This window comes from Bombus flavifrons, chromosome 6 (genome assembly GCF_040668555.2).
Source record: "Bombus flavifrons isolate JBK064 chromosome 6, iyBomFlav1_principal, whole genome shotgun sequence".
In the NCBI taxonomy this organism is placed as follows: domain Eukaryota; kingdom Metazoa; phylum Arthropoda; class Insecta; order Hymenoptera; family Apidae; genus Bombus; species Bombus flavifrons.
Genome location: NC_138447.1, coordinates 10,575,415 through 10,597,302, shown reverse-complemented (window position 1 = coordinate 10,597,302; position 21,888 = coordinate 10,575,415). Strand labels below are relative to the sequence as shown.

At 29.9% G+C, this 21,888-nt stretch overlaps 7 protein-coding genes across 7 annotated transcripts; 3 read left to right on the top strand and 4 right to left on the bottom strand.

Moving 5' to 3' along the window:
- Positions 1-508: 508 nt before the first annotated feature.
- On the top strand, positions 509-4,261 carry LOC138180550 (ras-related protein Rab-30). Its single transcript, XM_069114526.1, has 5 exons — positions 509-939; positions 1,165-1,248; positions 1,351-1,534; positions 1,961-2,112; positions 2,192-4,261. The coding sequence occupies exons 1-5, from the start codon at positions 853-855 to the stop codon at positions 2,300-2,302; spliced, it is 618 nt and encodes a 205-aa protein (XP_068970627.1). The 5' UTR covers positions 509-852; the 3' UTR covers positions 2,303-4,261.
- Positions 4,231-7,289, bottom strand: LOC138180547 (retinol dehydrogenase 12). The gene is made up of 7 exons (XM_069114522.1): positions 7,171-7,289; positions 6,195-6,379; positions 5,778-5,885; positions 5,514-5,687; positions 5,227-5,434; positions 4,939-5,137; positions 4,231-4,628 (listed from the first exon to the last, which is right to left on the bottom strand). The coding sequence occupies exons 1-7, from the start codon at positions 7,197-7,199 to the stop codon at positions 4,434-4,436; spliced, it is 1,098 nt and encodes a 365-aa protein (XP_068970623.1). The 5' UTR covers positions 7,200-7,289; the 3' UTR covers positions 4,231-4,433.
- Positions 7,290-7,385: 96 nt separating this feature from the next.
- Kr-h2 (transmembrane protein 33-containing Krueppel homolog 2) lies at positions 7,386-9,228 on the top strand. The gene is made up of 6 exons (XM_069114523.1): positions 7,386-7,544; positions 7,933-8,100; positions 8,166-8,347; positions 8,451-8,518; positions 8,632-8,765; positions 8,836-9,228. The coding sequence occupies exons 2-6, from the start codon at positions 7,934-7,936 to the stop codon at positions 9,047-9,049; spliced, it is 765 nt and encodes a 254-aa protein (XP_068970624.1). The 5' UTR covers positions 7,386-7,544; position 7,933; the 3' UTR covers positions 9,050-9,228.
- A 753-nt stretch (positions 9,229-9,981) lies between these two features.
- LOC138180549 (small ribosomal subunit protein uS3-like) lies at positions 9,982-11,417 on the bottom strand. Its single transcript, XM_069114524.1, has 4 exons — positions 11,265-11,417; positions 10,582-10,904; positions 10,322-10,509; positions 9,982-10,258 (listed from the first exon to the last, which is right to left on the bottom strand). Exons 1-4 carry the CDS (start codon positions 11,295-11,297, stop codon positions 10,074-10,076), a joined length of 729 nt encoding a protein of 242 aa, XP_068970625.1. The 5' UTR covers positions 11,298-11,417; the 3' UTR covers positions 9,982-10,073.
- A 776-nt stretch (positions 11,418-12,193) lies between these two features.
- Positions 12,194-13,556, bottom strand: RpS3 (ribosomal protein S3). The gene is made up of 4 exons (XM_069114581.1): positions 13,477-13,556; positions 12,794-13,116; positions 12,534-12,721; positions 12,194-12,470 (listed from the first exon to the last, which is right to left on the bottom strand). Exons 1-4 carry the CDS (start codon positions 13,507-13,509, stop codon positions 12,286-12,288), a joined length of 729 nt encoding a protein of 242 aa, XP_068970682.1. The 5' UTR covers positions 13,510-13,556; the 3' UTR covers positions 12,194-12,285.
- Positions 13,557-14,222: 666 nt separating this feature from the next.
- LOC138180579 (cathepsin O) lies at positions 14,223-17,042 on the top strand. Its single transcript, XM_069114580.1, has 7 exons — positions 14,223-14,482; positions 14,914-15,052; positions 15,227-15,462; positions 15,538-15,686; positions 15,770-15,820; positions 16,240-16,508; positions 16,589-17,042. Exons 1-7 carry the CDS (start codon positions 14,297-14,299, stop codon positions 16,624-16,626), a joined length of 1,068 nt encoding a protein of 355 aa, XP_068970681.1. The 5' UTR covers positions 14,223-14,296; the 3' UTR covers positions 16,627-17,042.
- vermilion (Tryptophan 2,3-dioxygenase vermilion) lies at positions 16,715-20,875 on the bottom strand. The gene is made up of 7 exons (XM_069114578.1): positions 20,541-20,875; positions 20,093-20,262; positions 19,409-19,611; positions 17,673-18,032; positions 17,351-17,600; positions 17,182-17,275; positions 16,715-17,099 (listed from the first exon to the last, which is right to left on the bottom strand). Exons 1-7 carry the CDS (start codon positions 20,567-20,569, stop codon positions 16,928-16,930), a joined length of 1,278 nt encoding a protein of 425 aa, XP_068970679.1. The 5' UTR covers positions 20,570-20,875; the 3' UTR covers positions 16,715-16,927.
- Positions 20,876-21,888: the final 1,013 nt, after the last annotated feature.

Here is a 21,888-nt window from a genome sequence, read left to right as displayed (position 1 = left end):
ATATTCCGTTGCAAAATACAACCAGTTTGCTTAGTATACTAGAAGTTCACAATTTTCCGCACGTGTCGCTAGTGTGCAAAATGGAAGCATATAGATGCGTTTTCATTAAGACGATTCTTATGAGTAATTTATATTGAGACAAAACGACAAAATGAAATTACGAAGTTTATTGAAATTTATTTAATGGATTATTAGAAATATCTTAAATGTTTTCTAGAATTTAACTGTTAATTAATTGTAATAGATAAGTAAAATAATTTTTTTTATTTCATAAATATATTATCTATAACATTATTACCTATGATATTGCAAATAGCTATTATTAATTATTATTTTTAATTTTACAATTATTTAAATGTTATCTATACAATTGTAACATACAAAAAACGAAATGGAGTGAAATTATTTAAGAATAAAATAAGAAACGATAGGGAATTTTGAAGTTTATACATATATATGTATGTACAATAGGCAACTTCGAAATTGTATTTTTTCTAAATCATGATAACGTCATAATTGAATGGCGGGGACGAGAGAAAACGTCATTTTGACAGAATGGCAGAAAGTCTGGAAAGTTAATCACGATTTCTATTAAGTACTTGTTTCTGTGTTTATTTTATCAAAATGAAACATTGTATATTCGGTAAATCGTAAAAATAGAAAATACCGAATAGTGTCACGAACAGTTTTCATTAAAGTTAATGAAAAAAAGTGAATTTCATTAAAAAGAAGTACATTATAAAATTTCGGTCCATCGTTACAGTGAACGCTTACGGAAATTGTACGTGTCGTGCTTGCAGATGCTTCGTTAATTTTGTATAGGGTTTCTGACCGTAATACGGTACGAATGTGATGGAGGATTACAAATTTCTCTTTAAAGTTGTGCTCGTAGGAAATGCTGGTGTCGGCAAGACTTGCCTCGTGCGTAGATTTACCCAGGTATATATACATACACATTTATATGATTAATTAAATCATATTAGTTATTAACAAGAGCATAAAAAAATTTGTTATAATAAATAAATTCGATTAATTTACATACTTTCTATGTAAGCTGTTCCATCTGTTTTTGTGATATGATGATGCCTTATATGGATGGTCCAGTTAGAAAATAATACTCTAAATATGCATTTTTATTTATTAATATATACATTTGTCTTATAGGGATTATTTCCCCCAGGTCAGGGTGCAACAATAGGTGTTGATTTTATGATTAAGACTGTAGAAGTAGAAAATGAGAAAGTTAAGGTATGCATGTGATGTAATGCATTATGATTCATCCAATATATACAGATATACTTTTTCAGAATAATTTTGTGCTGTGCATACTTAATATTGTTCTTCTTTTAGCTTCAAATCTGGGATACTGCCGGTCAAGAAAGGTTTCGTTCAATAACACAAAGTTATTATAGGTCAGCTCATGCTTTGATTTTGGTTTATGATATTTCCTGTCAACCTACATTTGATTGTTTACCAGATTGGTTAAGAGAAATTGAAGAATATGCAAGTAATAAAGTTCTTAGGATATTAGTAGGTAAATAATATATGTTATTTTTCATAAAATTTCTTCATTTAAGGCTTTATTCTGAAGAAAATAAAGTTTGAACATGTTTAGTTAAGAATCAGTTTAGTACACATATATGATAAATTTTCAAACTTATTTTCCTCTGAAACAAAGCATCTTTAAAAGAGTTTTGTTCTACATTTCTGACTTATTTTCACACATAGAATAACTTCTTGTCAATTATTTAGTCTTGTCTAGTCCAAAATTACCCATGTTTAAGTAATCATAATAAGTATATTATATTCATAAATTTTCAATCTCGACTTTCTCGAAATCTAAACAGAAAATCAAAAAGCTTTATTCTATATTTTCATCCACAAGGAATCATATTGTGTCTATTTTTACATATTATTTAGCCAGACTCTGTATATTAAATATATTTAATTATTTCTTTAGGTAATAAAATTGATCGAGAAGACAGAGAAATACCAACACATGTAGGAGAAGATTTTGCACAAAGACATGGGATGTACTTTTTAGAAACTTCTGCTAAAGAAGCAGAGAATGTAGAACGGCTATTCATGGAAATAGCAGCTGAACTTATGGAGGTAATAAGATGACAAATCTCTTTCATAAATAATTTTTATCTGAAGATTTAACTGTAATCAAATTGATATATTATTGTAGCAAGCACGCAGTAAAGAACTACCTAGATATGAAACAAATGCAACTTCTATAAATGGAAAAACAACATCAATTGGTGATACAAGTAACTGTGGTTGTAGTCGACTTTCTTAACTAGCTTTTATATCTATTATTAAGTCATTCAGAAAATGCATAATTTCAGTTGCTAAATATGTACGTAGAACACTATCATATAATTTTTATAGAGTACAGGGATTGAATGCAATATTAGTCAATCTTCTGCCACTAAATAAAAAGAATTCTAATATTAGAACATCTTTGATATTATATGTTAGCATCTAGTGTTATATCATGCAGATTATATTGACAATTTTGTTGCAAAAAATATATAATATTTAAGATTAAAACGAAGTTTAAGTATGTTGATAAATATTTGTTCTCATATGTGTTCTTATAGATATTAACTAAAGTCTTTTTGTTATAATTTTATGATTGCATTATTTGAATAATAAATAAGTTGGACGCCTGTTTTTTGACATTTAATGTTGTGCCCATAAATGGAAGTTTACTATATGTTCTATAATATTCTTATTATGTCAGAAAGTACAAATAAGTATTTCATATTTGGTGACTGAATATAAAGTCATTACAAATATAAGATTTCTACTAAAAAATGTAAGCCTAATATCGTCCAAGATTTTTCCAAATCCGCAGTATACACAAAAATGTTTGCTGCTTTAAAAGTCAAGTGAAACTTAAAATGAAAGCAAAGTTCCGTATATGTACTATTTATTATAAATAGTAAAAATTATTATGAATAATTTTTTACTTGATCATTGCTTATTATAATAAGTGTGACTAAGATTATGTTAGCAGCATTTACACAACCAAAGTTTTGTTGTATCTTTTAAGATTTTATTTATAATTCTAGCGGATAATTAATGCTTGTCCCGTCTATTGTTCGACGTTGTATTTTATAGATTTTTATTAGTATTTATGTTTATAAATAAGACATTTGTTGTTCGTACTATTATATCAATAACACAATTTTTTAGCACATCACTCTAGTCTTTATACCTTTTTATATTTTAAATACAAAAAATGAATAATAACTTATACCATCTCATGTTTTTTATGATTACATTATTACATAATGGGTTACCTCCACTTTTTATAAGTTTTCATTAAGAAAATTAAATATATGTACATTATGTATTTATTTTCTATATTTCTCACAATTTAAAAGTTGAATACTTATAAAATAAAATCATGTATGGATATTCTTCACGAACATATTTGAAATTGTTTATCTGTATTTGTATTGATAGCTGCACATCATATAGTTTGTATTAATATTAAATTACAATACATAGGGAAATAATAAAACATTTCATGTAATTTTTCATTATTATAAAAAGTTTTATTTAGTGTATTTAATTTCTTTCAAATATATAACGACATTGTATATTGTATTACTTAAAGTTGTTGTGATTTTTATATAATTATGTTGTTTTAACAGCATAAAGTTTGTAAGTAGATTTTCAAATTACTGTCTACTCGCAACCACTGTGCAATAATATTTATAATTTTAAATAATATAAAACATGCATAAAAATTTATAATAAAATTATACTGATAAAAACATATCAGTTTGTGTACAGATAAAAGATAATTATAAGAAGCCTGATTTTTAATTTGATTAAACAAAACTCGACAAGAAGATGTCTTATAGCAAAAATATTAAATCTGTGTATTGTTTGAAACGTAGTCTAAAATATAGAGATAATATATATTCTATATTATACAAACCGATCAGTAATAGACTTAAAAGGTACTATAACAAATGACAAACGATTTTGTTTCGTTTTATAACATTTTTTATTTATAAAACTTTATTTTATACGAAATGTGTTCACATTTTATATCTAATATATACATAATGTAAATTAAAATATATTGCAATTGGGCATCAGAATGAATTATGTTATAGAAAGTATACTTCATATTATTCTTAATTGGCAAGATTTGCAACGCTCTCCTGCCATATAAATTTGTTGTAAAAGTTTCAAAATTTCACTTAATAATGTTCTACATAAATAAATAAATCAGAAATATGTGTACATTCATTTATTCCTTCCAAATGAATATGATTATTATACTATTAAGTTATATATATATATATATATTTATATATGTATAATTGTAACTTTAGTATTTACTTCGTACTATAAAATTCATTTAAGTATAAAGTGAATAAGATTAGTATCTATAATTTAAATTTTCACTATACATACTGAAAAAAATTATTTAGCTGTACTTGCTGAAGAGATAATTCAAATAATTTTTTTTGTACAGATAAATTCAAAGCGTCTGGATGACCTTCACTGCGACAACAATTATCTATATATATACCACCACAATTCTCAACTGCTTTATTTACAGCTGCATAGGCAATTGGAGTAGCCCCTTGTCTGGGAGTCTAAAAAAAAAATTTATTATTCCAATTATAATTATGATACAGTAGAACTTCGTTTATCCGAGTCGCTTGAGGGACAAAGTGGAATTTGAATAAGAGCTACTGCTATGTGCTTCAATAATAGAAGTTGACGTTCAAACTGAAGTTGAACAACAATTTCAACCCAAATTGTGTTAAATTATATATCAATTTAGACAAAACAGACGGATATGTTGACTTCAGAATACGCGTACGTATAATTGAAACTACACTCGAGCGTAGTTTAAATGATAGAGGCTCAGTTACGAGTTCATATAACTGACGGTATATTTACCTTAAAAAAATATTGAATAAGTAATTTCAATTTCCAAATAAAGGAATGTATAAAAAGTTCTGTATATACTATTCCAGGATGTACAGAATAAACTTGTATGTAATACTGCTTTTCTTCTAGAAGATGCTGTAATCCTTTTGTAAATATTTCTTGTGCCAATTTGCTTTGTGCATATGCAAATTTAGTAAGGATCTTCCTCCTAATTAATGAAGAGAATTTACATCAATGAATCTATGAATTGTAAAAGAGAACCAATATAAAATGCAAAATAGAATGATAATATAATACTTGTTGTTAACATCATTGAAATTAGTTTCCCCTAAGAGGTGAGCACAGGAAGTAACATTAACAATTCTACTACATCGTTCAGGATGTCCACCAATTTTCAATAATGGCAATAGTAGTGCTGTTAATAAAAAATGTGATAAATAGTTTACAGACCACTGTTCTTCAAAGCCATCTATTGTTTCTTCATAAGGACAAAACATGACACCAGCTACAAATAGTAAAATTATATTAATTTTGATTTAATAACCTTTTATATATTTATGTTATTTACTTATTAATTAAGTTACCATTATTAATTAAGACATGAATCTGTTTATAGTCTCTTTTTATCTCCATAGCAAATTGCTTTACAGACTTCAAAGAAGTATTATCAAGTTTATATACTTTTGCTTGTCCACTCTTGACACCAGATTCTCTAATTTGAAGAATAGCGTTCTCACCTGCAGAAGGTGTCCTACAAGCTGAAAAATTTTTTATTTTAAAATTTATATAAAATATTGAAAGAAATAAGTTTCATAAATAAATGGAACTTAATTAGTTTTTAAACTTACCAATTATTACTTCCATATCAAGTTCTAAAAACATTTTTACTACTTCAACTCCAATCCCCCTAGACCCTCCTGTTACAATTGCAACTCTTCCTGGTTGAGGTAAACAATCTTGAGAAAGGAAAGGAAATATATATACATCAAAATATCATAATTTCTTATTAATTATAAACATTTCATTAATACATTTCATATTATTTTAATATTTATCGACTTTGTATTAATATATACTAATAGTTTTTTTATCTTTTTCTTAAAAAATCCATTTAGTTACATAATGTTAACAGATTATTATAATTTTTATTGCCAGCAGTTTCTTTTTATAAAGACATAGATTCCAATATATTGCATTCACGTCATACCCTAAATTTTAAACCTATAGAAAATTTTACAAATGCACCAAACATATTTAACACTTACCATTTTTATTTCTTTTGCTCTTTATCCATGTATTTATGATGTCTTTGATAGCTAGTAAATTATATTTTACGTTCCATAATAATTCTTCGACTATCAAAGGACGATTTTGTCGTAACTTATGATACACGAAACCACTTGCAACTATAGTACAAATCGTGCCGATGAGCAGCATTCTTCTAAATTTACTTTTAGCAATTTAAAAAGATTTATTTTTTTTTTTACAATTTTGAAGACAAATTAAATCTTGTGCTAAAAAAACGATTACAGGTAAAGCAAAGAATCGAGTTAAAATAAAAGTCGAGTATTTTCTTGCTTTATTCCTTTATACTTGAACTACTTCCGTATGTAGATTAAAAATATTTGTACCGTTATTTTCATACTTATAGTGTATATTTTGCACTTGCATGTGTAAATGAAGAATGTTTTTCAGATGTATTCCTGAGCGTGTATATTACATCATATAATTCGATTTTTCAATAAAAACATTAGTTTCAATTTTATATTAATTATAAAGGAAATATATCTTCATTAGGTATTACTTTAATATTTATTTAATTTAAGCGATAACTGTAATATCACAGTTTACGATTATGATATTACTGTTATTGCTTATTAAAAAATGATTAAAAAGCGTTTTACAAATCATATTTCCTTACTTAAATCGAATTTACTAATAAATAAGAGTCAAATGCTCTTTTTATCACCGTTTCCACGAATAATATGTTGTAAAGTATTCATTTTTAATTAAAATATCTCATAACCTTCTAATTCTCAAAAATATCCTTAAATCTATAATACATCTTCATTAATAAAGATTGATTAAAAATACATATCTATAGATCGCAATAATTTTTTTGAATTATTAAAACACAGGTGCATATAATATCAATGCGTGTAGTTACAAATCAAAATTAATTACAAATTAAGATAAATGATTACTTATGCTATAATAATATACTAATAAATATGTATTTACATTGCAGATAATGTACGTAATGAATGCATCGGTAAAAAGTTATTATTTCTAAAATGTAAAGAATGTTAAAGTAAAAACAACGTTTACATAGCGTATTTTTTTTCTTCAAAAACCAATTGTTTTATAATTCAATAAAATACCAGTAGAGTGCGGTAAGCAACGGATAACCACATCCACACCATCTATCAGAAAAGATAGAAATCTTTAACTCGAAACCCAAAGTAATTATTAAGATATCTGAGGAAATTATACATATGTAGGTAGCAAATTTACGCAGATGCACTACGTTATTGTATTCATTGCAATTTCCGTTTATGCAAGTGTTTGTAGAAATTGAAATTTTTTTATTTAGTGAACAAGCGTTTAATTACAAAGTAAGTACCATTTAAATGATTACAATTGAAAAATAATTCATTGATACAAAATATAGTTTGTAAATAAGATTTTGATACCTAATAAAAAATTGGGTTAAATATTTCCTAAAAGCATTCACTTTTGTTTATACCTTATAGGATTTAAAACTTTTCCTAGTAATAGTAAAACTAATAAAGTTTTAACCTATATATGAGGTATTGTATATTTAACATTTTATTCAAATTAGTTGCTTTCACTTTAGAAAATAGGACGCGATTTACATATTTCTGCCATATTTTTGAATGTGTTTTTTAATAGTTATTTTAAATGTAATGAAAATGTGAAAGATTTCATATAAATGATACAGAATCTAGAAATTATAACGTTTGAATTATCTTTAATATACAGAATGGCAGATACTACAAGTGCAACACCAGAAGATACTTCAGTACACATGGAGAAAGGCTGGTTTGCTTTGAAGCAACACATCATTGATAATAAGATTAAAGTTGGATTATGGGTTACAAGACTTTTCACTCTTATATTTACTATTGGTTATATCATTCCAATATTTGGGTATGTTGTTACAAGTTATTTTATCATATGAATCAGAAAATTAAATTTTGTATTTTATATTTCAGTAATTCTTATAATATTTATTATAAAGTATTAATGAGTAATGCAGCAACTAGTGCATTACGCCTGCACCAAAGAGTGCCACATGTTCAATTGAATCGACAATTTTTGGAACATTTATTTATTGAAGATTCCTGCCATTATTTATTTTATTCTTTAATATTCCTCTATACTGCTCCTGTTACATGTATCCTTTTTATATGATAATAGATATAAAGTAAGACACTTCTTGGCTTAGATAGATTTGTCACAAAATGTAATAGAATTATTTTTCCTCAATTATTAATTAGTGGTGTTAACTCCTATATTTTTATTTGCATTAATGCATTTTGCTAGTGGTTCTCTTACATTGCTTGATGTAAGTAGAAAGGTTTTATTTTTCAATGCTGAGTCATATCATGCTAACATAACTCAATGATGCACAGTCATCATTGTGGTAACTAGTAGTTATTTTGTTCTTTTTTAATTAAGTGTTTAGGACAAAATAGCTGGTGGGGAGCACGCCTGTTAATATCTCTGGTGGAGTTTCAATCACGAAATATTTTACGACTTTGTGCATTATCTGAGATAATCATCTTACCTTTCACAGTACTTCTTGTATTTACGTACGTACTAACATTTATTAATTTTCTGAAATTAGATATACAAATAATTTATAAAAGCAACTTCTTACAGGGGACGTGCCGGTTTATTGACACCATTTATTTATTTCCAATTCTTAAAATTCCGTCTCGCATCACAAAGAAATCCTTTCACCCGTAATGTTTTCTATGAAATCAGAAATGGACTAAGTTCAGTCTCAAGGAAACCAACAATGCCAGTTATAGTGCGACGAATAATTGAAGGTCTATTATCACTTACACAACAAATGGCTCCTGTGCGTCAGTAATTTTTCAATTAAAACAGGTGTATTAAATTATAAAAACAAATTTCCTAGGGTTCTAGGGTCCATGTAATAATAATTTCACATAAATGAATGACAAATTGAGTGCGAATGTAAAAAACAACAAACTTATGATCTGTTATTCAAAATGAATATGAGAAATACCAAATATTTAAAAATTCTAATTAATATTTGTGTCCCTTTTTGATCATAAATGATAACAGGTTTTTTGGGGACTGTTTCATACAGTTTATTAAGGAATTAGATTTAGAATTTATTTACTAAACACCAAAATAAGTATATAAATAAATAATTATAATAATTGAATTTTTAATATTTCATGATCTCTAATATCGATCTGCAATAAGATTATAATTATGTACTTTTAAATCATATAGAATTTAAATGAGTGCATAGCACAATGTATTGTATTTTTCAGTTCTTAAAATTCCAATATTGTTAGTTAATAAACAATAATTAAATTTGCATTATAATATATGGAGAGAACTATGGAAATATTCACTAACGTGTATTAGGTTGTAACATATAAAATGTTAAATATCGTGGTTTCAATTTTTTAAATCTTTCTTTCTAACAGTTATTCTTATCTTTGTAACTTATTTCATATATTTTCATTTATACGTGTATAAATGCATCTACTTTAAAACTCAGTGGATTAAAAATAGACACCTCATATGTTATAACACAATACATAATATTTCATATTACTAGATATATTTTCGCATTTTTTAAAGCGTCTTTGATCATTTACACTGACCCCCTGCACATTTTTCGGGAAAGAATCAATGAGTATTGCAAGCATATTAACTAAATAATTCTTTCATTATTTCACACAAATGTAGGTCATTCCACGAATTTCCTGGTAAAGCGGTATTCAGCAGTGGATAATTGTCTCAGTCGTAGTTATACTTCAAAGATAGTTTAAAATAATTTTATTACAAGTGAATGTTATTTAAAAATTCTCCTCAATAGCTATTTAGAATAGAGATTATTTACATTTATATATAAATTACACCGCAAGTGGTATTGGTTGTGGTAAATCCTTCGATGCTTTCACTTCAGATGTTGGTTGTGAAGGAAACACCTCATCTTTTGGTTCAACAATCGACACAGAATCTGGGAGAGGTTTTTTAGGACCTGTCTTGCCATGAGGATCATACGGCAGCATAATCTTCACTTTGATACCAAGTACACCTAACAAGAAATAACAAATTAAGTTAGAACCTATTTTTATCATTAATTTTTTGCCAAACATACCTTGTCGAAGCAGGACATGACGGGTTGCTGTGTTTACATATTCGTTGGTTGGCTCCCCAGAATGAATCATCAAACCATCAACGAATTTCATGGACTTTGCTCTCTGTCCACGCAATTTGCCACTAACAACCACTTCGCAACCCTTTGCACCTGATTCCATGATAAAGCGGAGAACTCCATAGCAGGCTCTGTAATTGCATAGAAATAGTACAATTTATATACAAGAAGTTTACATAAATTACATAAATGTTTAAACTAACCTTCGTACAGCTAAACCTCCAATTAACTTGAAACGCAGAGATTCTGCTTGCGCGATCGCGCAAAGACCTCGAGTCGCAACTTTCTCTGCATACAACTCGATATTCTGTGCTTCCTTGAAGTTAAATCGTTTCTGCACCACGGATGTTAACTCCCTGATTCTACGACCCTTTTCTCCGAGAACGCTCTGCGTATGCGTTGCTAGCAATATAATTTCTGTTCGATGAGGAGTGACACGTACCTCTACCCCTGAATAACCATCCTCCGAAAGTTCACGAGTTAAAAACTCGTTTAATTCCGCTTTGAAGACACCGTCTCCGACAAACTAAGAAACAGAGGTAATTACATTTAATATACACGATTCTAAAAGGTTGTAAATTAACCTGTAAGTACGCGTCTATTGATATAAACGTAATTTAACCGAATGTAAAGTAGAACTTTGACTAACATATTTCGTTTAATATGATAATGCACATAAATAATTTCAATGTCCATGGAATATTAAAAATGTTTGTGACATAAGGTGTAGGACACGTGTATCAGACGAAAATACCGCGAATGTATTCATTTCATACGTCATTTATGTTTACTTCTGGACAAAATATTTCTTATATAATTTTAATTATCATAACGAACATCATATTATCATAAATCATTAGACATAAATTATGAAAATATAATAAACCTTTCTTTTCTTCGAAATAGAACGGCTGTCCATGTTTGACGCTGAGAACACGATAGGAGTCGAAGACAGAAAAGGCACAACTGGAAGCGGAAATAATACTTTAGCACGTTGTACATGATATCATGCGAGCTTTAAATTAATGTTCCTAGTAAAAAGACATTGGTTATAAATATTGATAACAGGTGTCCCTTTTTCACAAAAAAATGTTAACATTTTTTTTCAATATGAGAAAATTAAAATCGAAATAGTTTAATATTATTAGCAAATTCATGAGAATAGAGGGAAGTTAAGAAAAACACTAGATCTTTCAAACGTACTTTTACATACAATATACAGCGAAATATCTAGATGCATTCTTTGGAATAATTATCTTATAAGAAATATACATGTCGTTAAACGATAAGTTCACTGGATAACCCTTACCCCTAATGTGCTACTTGTTTGTATCTAATAAAAGGACAAACATATTGTTGAGTACAATTTTACGTAAAACAGTAATGTAACAGCATAAATGTAATGAAAGAACACTTTAGAATAACATGATATATAAAGAACTATTGCAAAAGAATAAATATTTTTTTTATATGAATTACAATAGAAAACAGATCATTTTATATATTTTAATTTTTACGTGTATAAATGCATTTACTTTAAAACTCTGTGAATTAAAAATAGGGCACACTTTATATGTTATAACATAATACGTAATATTTCGTAGCATCAGATATATCTTCGTATTTTTTAAAGCGTCTTTGATCGTTTACACTAACCCCCTCCACGTTTTCGGGAAAGGATCAATGAACATTGAAAAAATATTAAATAAGTAATTTTTTTATTATTTCATACAAATATGGGTCATCCTATGAATTTTCTGGTAAGATGGTACTTGGCAGTGGATAATTGTCTCAGTCGTAGTTATACTTCAAAGATAGTTTAAAATATTTTTATTACAAGTGAATGTTATTTAAAAATTATCCTCAATAGCTATTTAGAATAAAGATTATTTACATTTATATATAAATTACACCGCAAGTGGTATTGGTTGTGGTAAATCCTTCGATGCTTTCACTTCAGATGTTGGTTGTGAAGGAAACACCTCATCTTTTGGTTCAACAATCGACACAGAATCTGGGAGAGGTTTTTTAGGACCTGTCTTGCCATGAGGATCATACGGCAGCATAATCTTCACTTTGATACCAAGTACACCTAACAAGAAATAACAAATTAAGTTAGAACCTGTTTTTATCATTAATTTTTTGCCAAACATACCTTGTCGAAGCAGGACATGACGGGTTGCTGTGTTTACATATTCGTTGGTTGGCTCCCCAGAATGAATCATCAAACCATCAACGAATTTCATGGACTTTGCTCTCTGTCCACGCAATTTGCCACTAACAACCACTTCGCAACCCTTTGCTCCTGATTCCATGATAAAGCGGAGAACTCCATAGCAGGCTCTGTAATTGCATAGAAATAGTAGAATTTATATACAAGAAGTTTACATAAATTACATAAATGTTTAAACTAACCTTCGTACAGCTAGACCTCCAATTAACTTGAAACGCAGAGATTCTGCTTGCGCGATCGCGCAAAGACCTCGAGTCGCAACTTTCTCTGCATACAACTCGATATTCTGTGCTTCCTTGAAGTTAAATCGTTTCTGCACCACGGATGTTAACTCCCTGATTCTACGACCCTTTTCTCCGAGAACGCTCTGCGTATGCGTTGCTAGCAATATAATTTCTGTTCGATGAGGAGTGACACGTACCTCTACCCCTGAATAACCATCCTCCGAAAGTTCACGAGTTAAAAACTCGTTTAATTCCGCTTTGAAGACACCGTCTCCGACAAACTAAGAAACAGAGGTAATTACATTTAATATACACGATTCTAAAAGGTTGTAAATTAACCTGTAAGTACGCGTCTATTGATATAAACGTAATTTAACCGAATGTAAAGTAGAACTTTGACTAACATATTTCGTTTAATATGATAATGCACATAAATAATTTCAATGTCCATGGAATATTAAAAATGTTTGAGACATATGGTGTAGGTTACGTGTATCAAACGAAAACACCGCGAATGTATTCATTTCATACGTCATTTATGTTTACTTCTGGACAAAATATTTCTTATATAATTTTAATTATCATAACGAACATCATATTATCATAAATCATTAGACATAAATTATGAAAATATAATAAACCTTTCTTTTCTTCGAAATAGAACGGCTGTCCATGTTTGACGCTGAGAACACGATAGGAGTCGAAGACGGAAAAGGCACAACTGGAAGCGGAAATAATACTTTAGCACGTTGTACATGATATCATGCGAGCTTTAAATTAATGTTCCTGGTAAAAAGACATTGGTTATAGATATTGATAACAGGTGTCCCTTTTTCACAAAAAAATGTTAACATTTTTTTTCAATATGAGAAAATTAAAATCTAAATAGTTTAATATTACTAGCAAATTCATGAGAATAGAGGGAAGTTAAGAAAAACACTAGATCTTTCAAACGTACGTTTACATACAATATACAGCGAAATATCTAGATGCATTCTTTGGAACAATTATCTTATAAGAAATATGCATGTCGTTAAACGATAAGTTCACTGGATAACCCTTACCCCTAATGTGCTACTTGTTTGTATGTAATAAAAGGACAAACATATTGTTGAGTACAATTTTACGTAAAACAGTAATGTAACAGCATAAATGTAATGAAAGAACACTTTGGAATAACATGATATATAAAGAACTATTGCAAAAGTATAAATATTGTATTTGTTAGTTACTCTTCTTTATTCGGAAATTATGAAGATATTGACCACCATTATGATACTAATTAAATTTATTTCTTACGGTCCTGGTGTTATCGACATACTCATACATATTGTGATACACCTTTATATGAACGTTATGTACGTACATTATATTGAGTGATGCAATAAAGATATACATGTGTATAGGTTTTGTTGCTTTGTCGTGAAGTACCTTGCTTCGTAATTATCTTGTATCCTCGATATGGAGTGGAGGACAGTGGCAGTTATAGTGTTGGTAGTGAGTTTATGCTTTTTGGCGATACCCATTAGGGTGAGCCCTGATACTAGCAACGGAGATCTTAAGCTTTTTCAGAATTATGTCATGCGCTATAATAAATCTTATAGAAACGATCCAACGGAATACGAGGAACGGTTTAAGCGATTTCGGGTAAGCTACTAGAGATTACTGTTTGTGAAGCTACTATATAATCGGTAAAATAATTCGCATGATTGTAAGTATTGGCTATGTCACATTCGTTACTGGGTGTAGGTTTTGAAAATTTCCCGCGTTCTTACGGATCACTCCTGTTTTATTTTTATCTATTTCATTGTCTATAAATTTTCGAAATGATGACATTCATTTAGATGAAAAATGGACCAGTTTGATAACGTAATATTAAGTATGTTTACAGAATTGAGAATCAATTATAAAATTCAGAAGTTATTATCAAGCAACATCATGTTTGATAAAACTAAAAGTTACCCAGTGCTCATAATAGAACGCACGTGTATGACAAAATAAAGGAAACAATAAATTATCTTTTCAAACTAAACTGAAACTGAAAAAAACACATTAAGTTAATTATGTTTCTGTTACAGAAGTCGTTGCGGCATATAGAAAAGATGAATGGTCTTCGACCATCACAAGAAAGCGCTTATTATGGACTCACTGAATTTTCTGATATGTCAGAAGATGAATTTCTGTCGCTAACTCTCTTACCTGACTTACCAGCACGGGGTGAGCAATAAAATCTCTTGAAAGTAACACGATTTTTTAAAAGCAATCTTGAAACACGAAATTCAAATTAAAACAAGTTCATACTAAAAGTTTTGTGATATTGATTTCATTACATGACAAACAAGTCATGATACGGCATAGATATTTAATGTGAATAAATAAATAATTCGTTAGGAGAGAAGCACGTGAATGAATCTTATCATCGCCGACATCATTTGTTACAATCTACTAACCGGGTGAAAAAATCGGTTAGTATACCTTTGAGATTCGATTGGAGAGATAAAGGAGTAATTACGCCAGTACGAAATCAAGGATCTTGTGGTGCTTGTTGGGCTTTCAGTACCGTTGAAGTGGTTGAATCGATGTATGCAATCAAAAATGGAACTTTGCATATGCTGAGCGTACAAGAAGTAGGATATTTAATATATGTTCTTAATTGAGGTAAAAAATGAAGGTAAAAATCTTTTTTCTGATTTCTTTGATAGATGATTGACTGTGCGAAAAACAGTAATTTTGGATGCGAGGGTGGGGACATATGTAGCTTGCTCTCGTGGTTGTTAGCGTCTAAAGTTCAAATATTTCAAGAATCAACTTATCCGCTTGTAGGAAAGACGAGTATGTGTAAACTCGGGAAGTAAGTATATTGAAATAAATAAAAATATATTTAAAGGATATGGAACACGGACAACAATTAATTTTAAGATACTGTTGTTGCAGAATGATAGACAAGGCATCTGGTGTAAAAATACGGGATTTTAATTGTGATAAGTAAGAAAATTGCATTATATATTGCATGACATTAACAATTTCAAATGAAAGATTATATTTAAGTATTAGACATTCTCAATCGGTAAAAAAATGAGACGTAACGTATTATGGCATAAATGTGTGTTGTTTTGTACATGTATAATTAGCCATAAATGTCTTTCTTACATAAGCTAACCGGTTAGTGTTATTTGTATGACATGTATGCGATGATACTATTAAGAAAGAATCATAGCTTCTTCTTACGAATCTAATTGAATGAAAAGTTATTTGAAAAGTTAATCAAATTTTGCTAAATTAAAATTTGGATAAAAAGTTTTCATTTATTTGTTAACTAAATAGCTGTTATCTACAATCTATAACGAATAATATTCGCCTGAAGCGTTTGCCGTTAAGAAGATTAAAGGTTTAACGGATTTTAGTTTCGTAGATGCAGAAGATGAGCTGTTGATAACAGTGGCCACTCATGGACCAGTGGCGGCAGCAGTAAACGCTTTATCTTGGCAAAATTATTTAGGTGGTGTAATACAATATCACTGTGATGGTTCCTTTGATAGTCTGAATCACGCTGTGCAGATAATAGGATACGACAAATCAGCTGCCATACCACATTATATTATAAAAAATTCATGGGGAACAAACTTCGGCGATAAAGGTTATATGTACATAGGAATAGGCAATAATTTATGCGGTATGGGCTTTTTATCTTGTATTTACACATAATGGAAACTTATTAATTTTATATCGAATTTTTTTTTTTTTTGTTAACAGGCATAGCGAATCAAGTTTCGTCATTAGATATTCTTTAAGGTGATCGATATAAATGGAGATGTTTGAAAAAAGTATTTTATATATCGATCCTAAGATGTATAAATCTGTTAGAAAGCGACTATAATATTAATAACAATAACATTCGTAAGATTGTATTTCCAATATTTGTTATACAATTGCGGCCATTTGTATATTTTTTACAAATATTCTAATATATACGTTAAAGTAAAATAAAATAAAATAGAGACTTATGTCGTCGTTTCTATATTTATGCGTTTGATACTTCATTACCCATCCTACTTACGTATCTTAACATTCATGGTATCGAGCCTTATTTTTCTATGTATCATCCACTGTACATCCAGAATTGTTTTGATTATCATCAGGATTCCATCCGTTACAGTCAATGGATAATTTTGTCTTCATTTGTTTCGTTAACGGCGGAATCATATGGCGAGGTATCAAAAATGTGGACAAATTAAATAAGTCTAAAAATACTTTGTACCGGTCGCTATCAACGAAAAATATAAGTTATTAATGAAACACGCCATTTAGAATATTTTTCATAAAAACATATAAATAAATATACCAACCTTAAAGTAGATTTTAAGTATTGATATCCCGAAGATCCTCCGGTTCCAAGTTGTTGGGAACCAATCATTCTTTGAACCATCAGAACGTGATTATCTGGCGGGCAAAAAAGAAATTCAAGTATTTTACCCACTTATAAAAGGCTTAGATCAAGTAAATACTTTTTCTTACACCTCCATTTGGTAATTAGAGAATCGATATCCATTAATGCAGTCAAAATTTGATGAGGTTGACTAAACCTTGGTTCGTCGCGGTATAACGTAATCATCACCGCACCTTGAAGAGCGCCGAACACGAATTTTCTCTCTCCTCGAGATACGAGCGCATTATGAAGAGATTCGTTGAAGATCGTCTCGAATACTGCTTTCCGAGAACGTACATTTGCCAAATGATAATTTCTGACTTGTTCCTTTGTATGTTTCTATGAAAACAATGAGGAGCATTAGCGCTTCTCCAAAATAAAGTTATTTGCATACGTAAAGCAAATGATTACTTGAGCAAGTTGCTCCTGCTCGACGAGGAGTTCCTCAACGGATTTTTTGTATTTCCCCCAGAAATCAAAGTCATGAGGTTCTAGACCCGGTGTTCTTGCTAACCATTTCTGAACAAGGCAACTGAGACTAGGTTCATCTTCCGAACGTTTAATCGCTTCGATAGCTTTTGGATCTCTTCCGAACGCTCTGGCGTAACTTTGATTATACTTGACTCTGTGCTCCTGTTTCACACCCAACTTATTCTCCAATAAACGAAACTGTAGCGATTGAAAACCCGAAGCTGGGCATAGGTAGTCTCTAAATGCCATAAAATCCAGCGGCGTCATGGTTTCCAAAATTGTTACTTGGTCCACTAGCAACTGGAAGATACATATTCGTATGAATATTGAAGAATGTCATCTTTTGGATATTAGACATTTTCAATATCGAAAATATGTACACCTTTAAAGTCTATTTATTGTCTTTGTATACAGACGTTCAATCGATCTTACCGAGTCTACGTCTAAGCAACCGTACTTGCAATTATATGGTTTCCGCGTTTACGCTCCTATCGTACGAGGAAGAAGTAATCATTAAGATGGGTAGTGATAACTTTTTTACAGCTATTCTAATAATCAAATTTAAAAACAAAGACATGAAAGAGAAATGAAAAATCAATAACATTGAATATGGTCGTAACCCAAATACTAGTCTTGTTATGGTTTCTGGTGGAAACATCATTTTGAATAGCAGTTCTGAAAGGACATGATTGTATCCCGTATTAAATCCCACTTACTTAACCCTGCTACATAATTTTTCAATAGAACGAGAAAAAAAACGTGGTAACCACACCTGTATTCTGTGGTATGGAAAGAGCGCCAATGCGCTTGTTACCTAACTGATCTATGCGTGTCAGTGCGGGGTGTCGCATATCGTCCAGCGGTATTAACTTACTTAGATCCCACTGTTATTTCTACAGTTCCCACAGTCTTTCTTATTCCAGCATGAAAGAGGAGGAGAAAAGTGATAGTAATGAAAAAGTGTCGCATTGCTAAGAACCTTGATCCGCTTAGCGAACTTTCATATGATTTTGATTATACGACAGTCGTGAAAAGCGTACAACATTTTAAAGAACATTGTTTTTAAAACAGACGAGCTTGTGTGAGATGAACTTATAAAAAGGAAAGAAATATGAGTTTACAGAGAACAAATCGTATTAGCGCAAGTCGGATTTGATTTTTCATTTTTTCCTTGATTATTTGAATTTATTTGATAAATATAAAAGTTTTCGTTATTTAATTAATTGAAAATGCAAATGTCGCGTGAGAATGGAACGATACGTTTGTTTCTGCAGATGCGTGTTGCCATCTGCGTATTATCGTGTCTTGAAAGTTTCAAATATTTTTTGTAGTATTTTCTACTTGTGATTTGTAAAGTAGCACGTATGCCAATTTTGAAGGGTAACGTTTGAAATATGATTAGATGTAACGTTGAAGCACCCTTTGTCATAAGTATCAATGCTTTAATTGGCTTCCGATTAAGGGTCGTTCACATTCCTTCCATCACTGTCATTGTCAACATATGGCCACTGGCCTTCTTTTCCTAGAGTATAGGATTACCCGACGATGTGCGCGTTGCGCGGGAAACCTATTTACCGTTATTTTCCTTTTTATTTAAATAATCTTTTATCGTTCAACCGTTTTCATCGTAACATCCATGAGATAGGATTATCTCAAGGACTTCCGACTTTGCTTACTTTTAATATGAGAACGATGCGGTTTAATCTCTTCAAGATTTCCAGCGTTCTTGATTCGTTCAAAACTTGGGAAATTCGAGTCTTCTGGAGAGCAGTGAGATTGTTAGAGGTACCATTGAAATCATAGCTGCTTGGTTCGGAGTTGAAAAGTACTCTGACCGAGTCCAATTCGTAGATAATTTGTTTGAACCAGAGTTCATACGCTATGGATTAAAGGTAGAAAAATATAATTCCTTTGGTAGTCATTCTTTTTATCAAATTAAATTTCGTGTATTGCCCTTTTTACTTAAAAAGAATATACCAATTATTATTATTTGAAACACTGTTTCGAAATTGAAGAAAACTGATCTTTCATCATTTTTCTTGTGCTTTCTTTATCCTTTTTCATTCAATTGCAAGTGTCTAATTTCCATTATCTATAAAATTATTAAAAAAAGACGAGTATAATGAAATATTGGAACATATATTGAAAAACGATAAAGAAGCTAGATAAGATATTTTAACTAAGAATGACAGTATAGTTCCTGAAATAATTTTTAATGGCATGAGTAATATATTCATGCTACATATATTACTATAGAGGAACAGGAAATTGATTTTTGATACAAATTGATAAAGTCAAACCTCTGTTGTATAATATAGTCCATAATTTGTTACGAATGTTGCAACGATAAAAATTATTACCCTGATGAGTGATGATAAAAAGATGTTCATCATGCACTTCCTTGTTATATTCGACGCTCAGTAACCTTTGTGCGGTTAAGATTTTATCCAATCGAAGATATTCACCGTAAAGCATACCCGAACCTTCGGCCAACTGATCATTCTCTTGATGATCAGTCTCATGATCTTCTCTAAAAACAAATAATTCAATTTTATCGTTAAATTTAAATTCATTAATTTATATGTTATTTAAAGTACTCCATATTCAATTCAAAATGTAAAGCAAATTATTTGATTCAAAATGTCAGATATCATTTCGTATAACGATTAATTTTGACGATTATTTATTTTTAATTCGAAAAAATGATTATTGTCGGAGAAATGTACAATTTCATCATTTAAATCAAGAATTAGCAAGCATTACATAGATTTCGATATAACAAGAAAATATTTTTAAAAGATTACTTACGCAATACCACCTGATAAGGGACACGCCATCTTTTATACTACCGAAAGTATCACGCGTGCTTCAAATTCTGTTTGCCGAATTGTACTATAGTTTATATGGATATAGTTATATATAATGTGTCACTTTGAAACAACAATTAAAAGTTGAACAATAAATAAATGTCACGATAAATTGCAATGCTAACAGTTCACTTTAGGCAAGCTCTCAGTTCAGGATGACATTTTATCAAGTTTCAACGAGTACCACTCAGTTGCAAATAACATAAAGGGATACATGTTGTCAGCTAGGTGGTTGAGCCACAACTGAACAAACTGAATGACCACCGACTCGCGAAACTATCCCTCTTATATTTCCAAGTTGGACGGCACGTGAATGAACGATTGTTGATTAAGCTTCTTTGCTTGCCTTTCTATATTAGAAAGCTATCTATAAACATTCTAGTATCTGTGAAGAATGTTATTACATTACTTCGTTTGATTATTGATAAAAGAATTTTATTTTCTACGGGTTATCATATATGTATATATGAATAGAAGGAATAGAGTCTTTTAATCGATAAGTGGATCCTTCTATTACACGTGTTTTTATTTCCGCGATTACAGAATATCGATCATCGAAATATCACATATATAAAAATTAGAAGTTTCACCATTGATAAGTGGTCTTTAATCATATTAAAGATGGCATAATAACTAAAATGATTCAGAATTATGAGCGATTTCATAAATTGTGAAATTCATCTTAAGTTATTCTACGATATGCTTATATATATCTTGATCGATAATGCAAAATCTACCTGTACGACTGTTAACAAACAAAAATGGCATTCGTTTACCTGCTCCGAAATTAATAGTCATAAATAGACATGTGAATGCTAGGTGTCGCGAGAATGAACTTTTTAAATCAGCATAGTTCCATGATCGAGACGATAGATCTCGCAAATTGTGTGATTGAGTGGCAAATTTATAAAATTAATTTTTTCACATTTCTTTATTGTTAACGGGTTTAGCAAATTATAGGAATCGAAGATATTTTTCCGAGTAGATATTTCTACATATATTTCTACAGAGTATTGAAATATTCTTAATTCATGGGATCGTTAATCTTTCGTAATATATTAATTGCTTTTTCTTTCGCTATCTATCAACGCGTTATCATAAACGGTTAGAACATCGATTGTTTTCGTATTGCGGAGAGTAATGAAACATTGCGTAACATTGACCCTGTCCTCATTTATCAGATTATTTTGTGCTACGAATCCGTAACGCTTTTGAAATTATGCTCGGTTATATTCGTTGTCGATATGTAATTCAGTGCAATACCAAGAATAATGTATCGTTGAATTTGT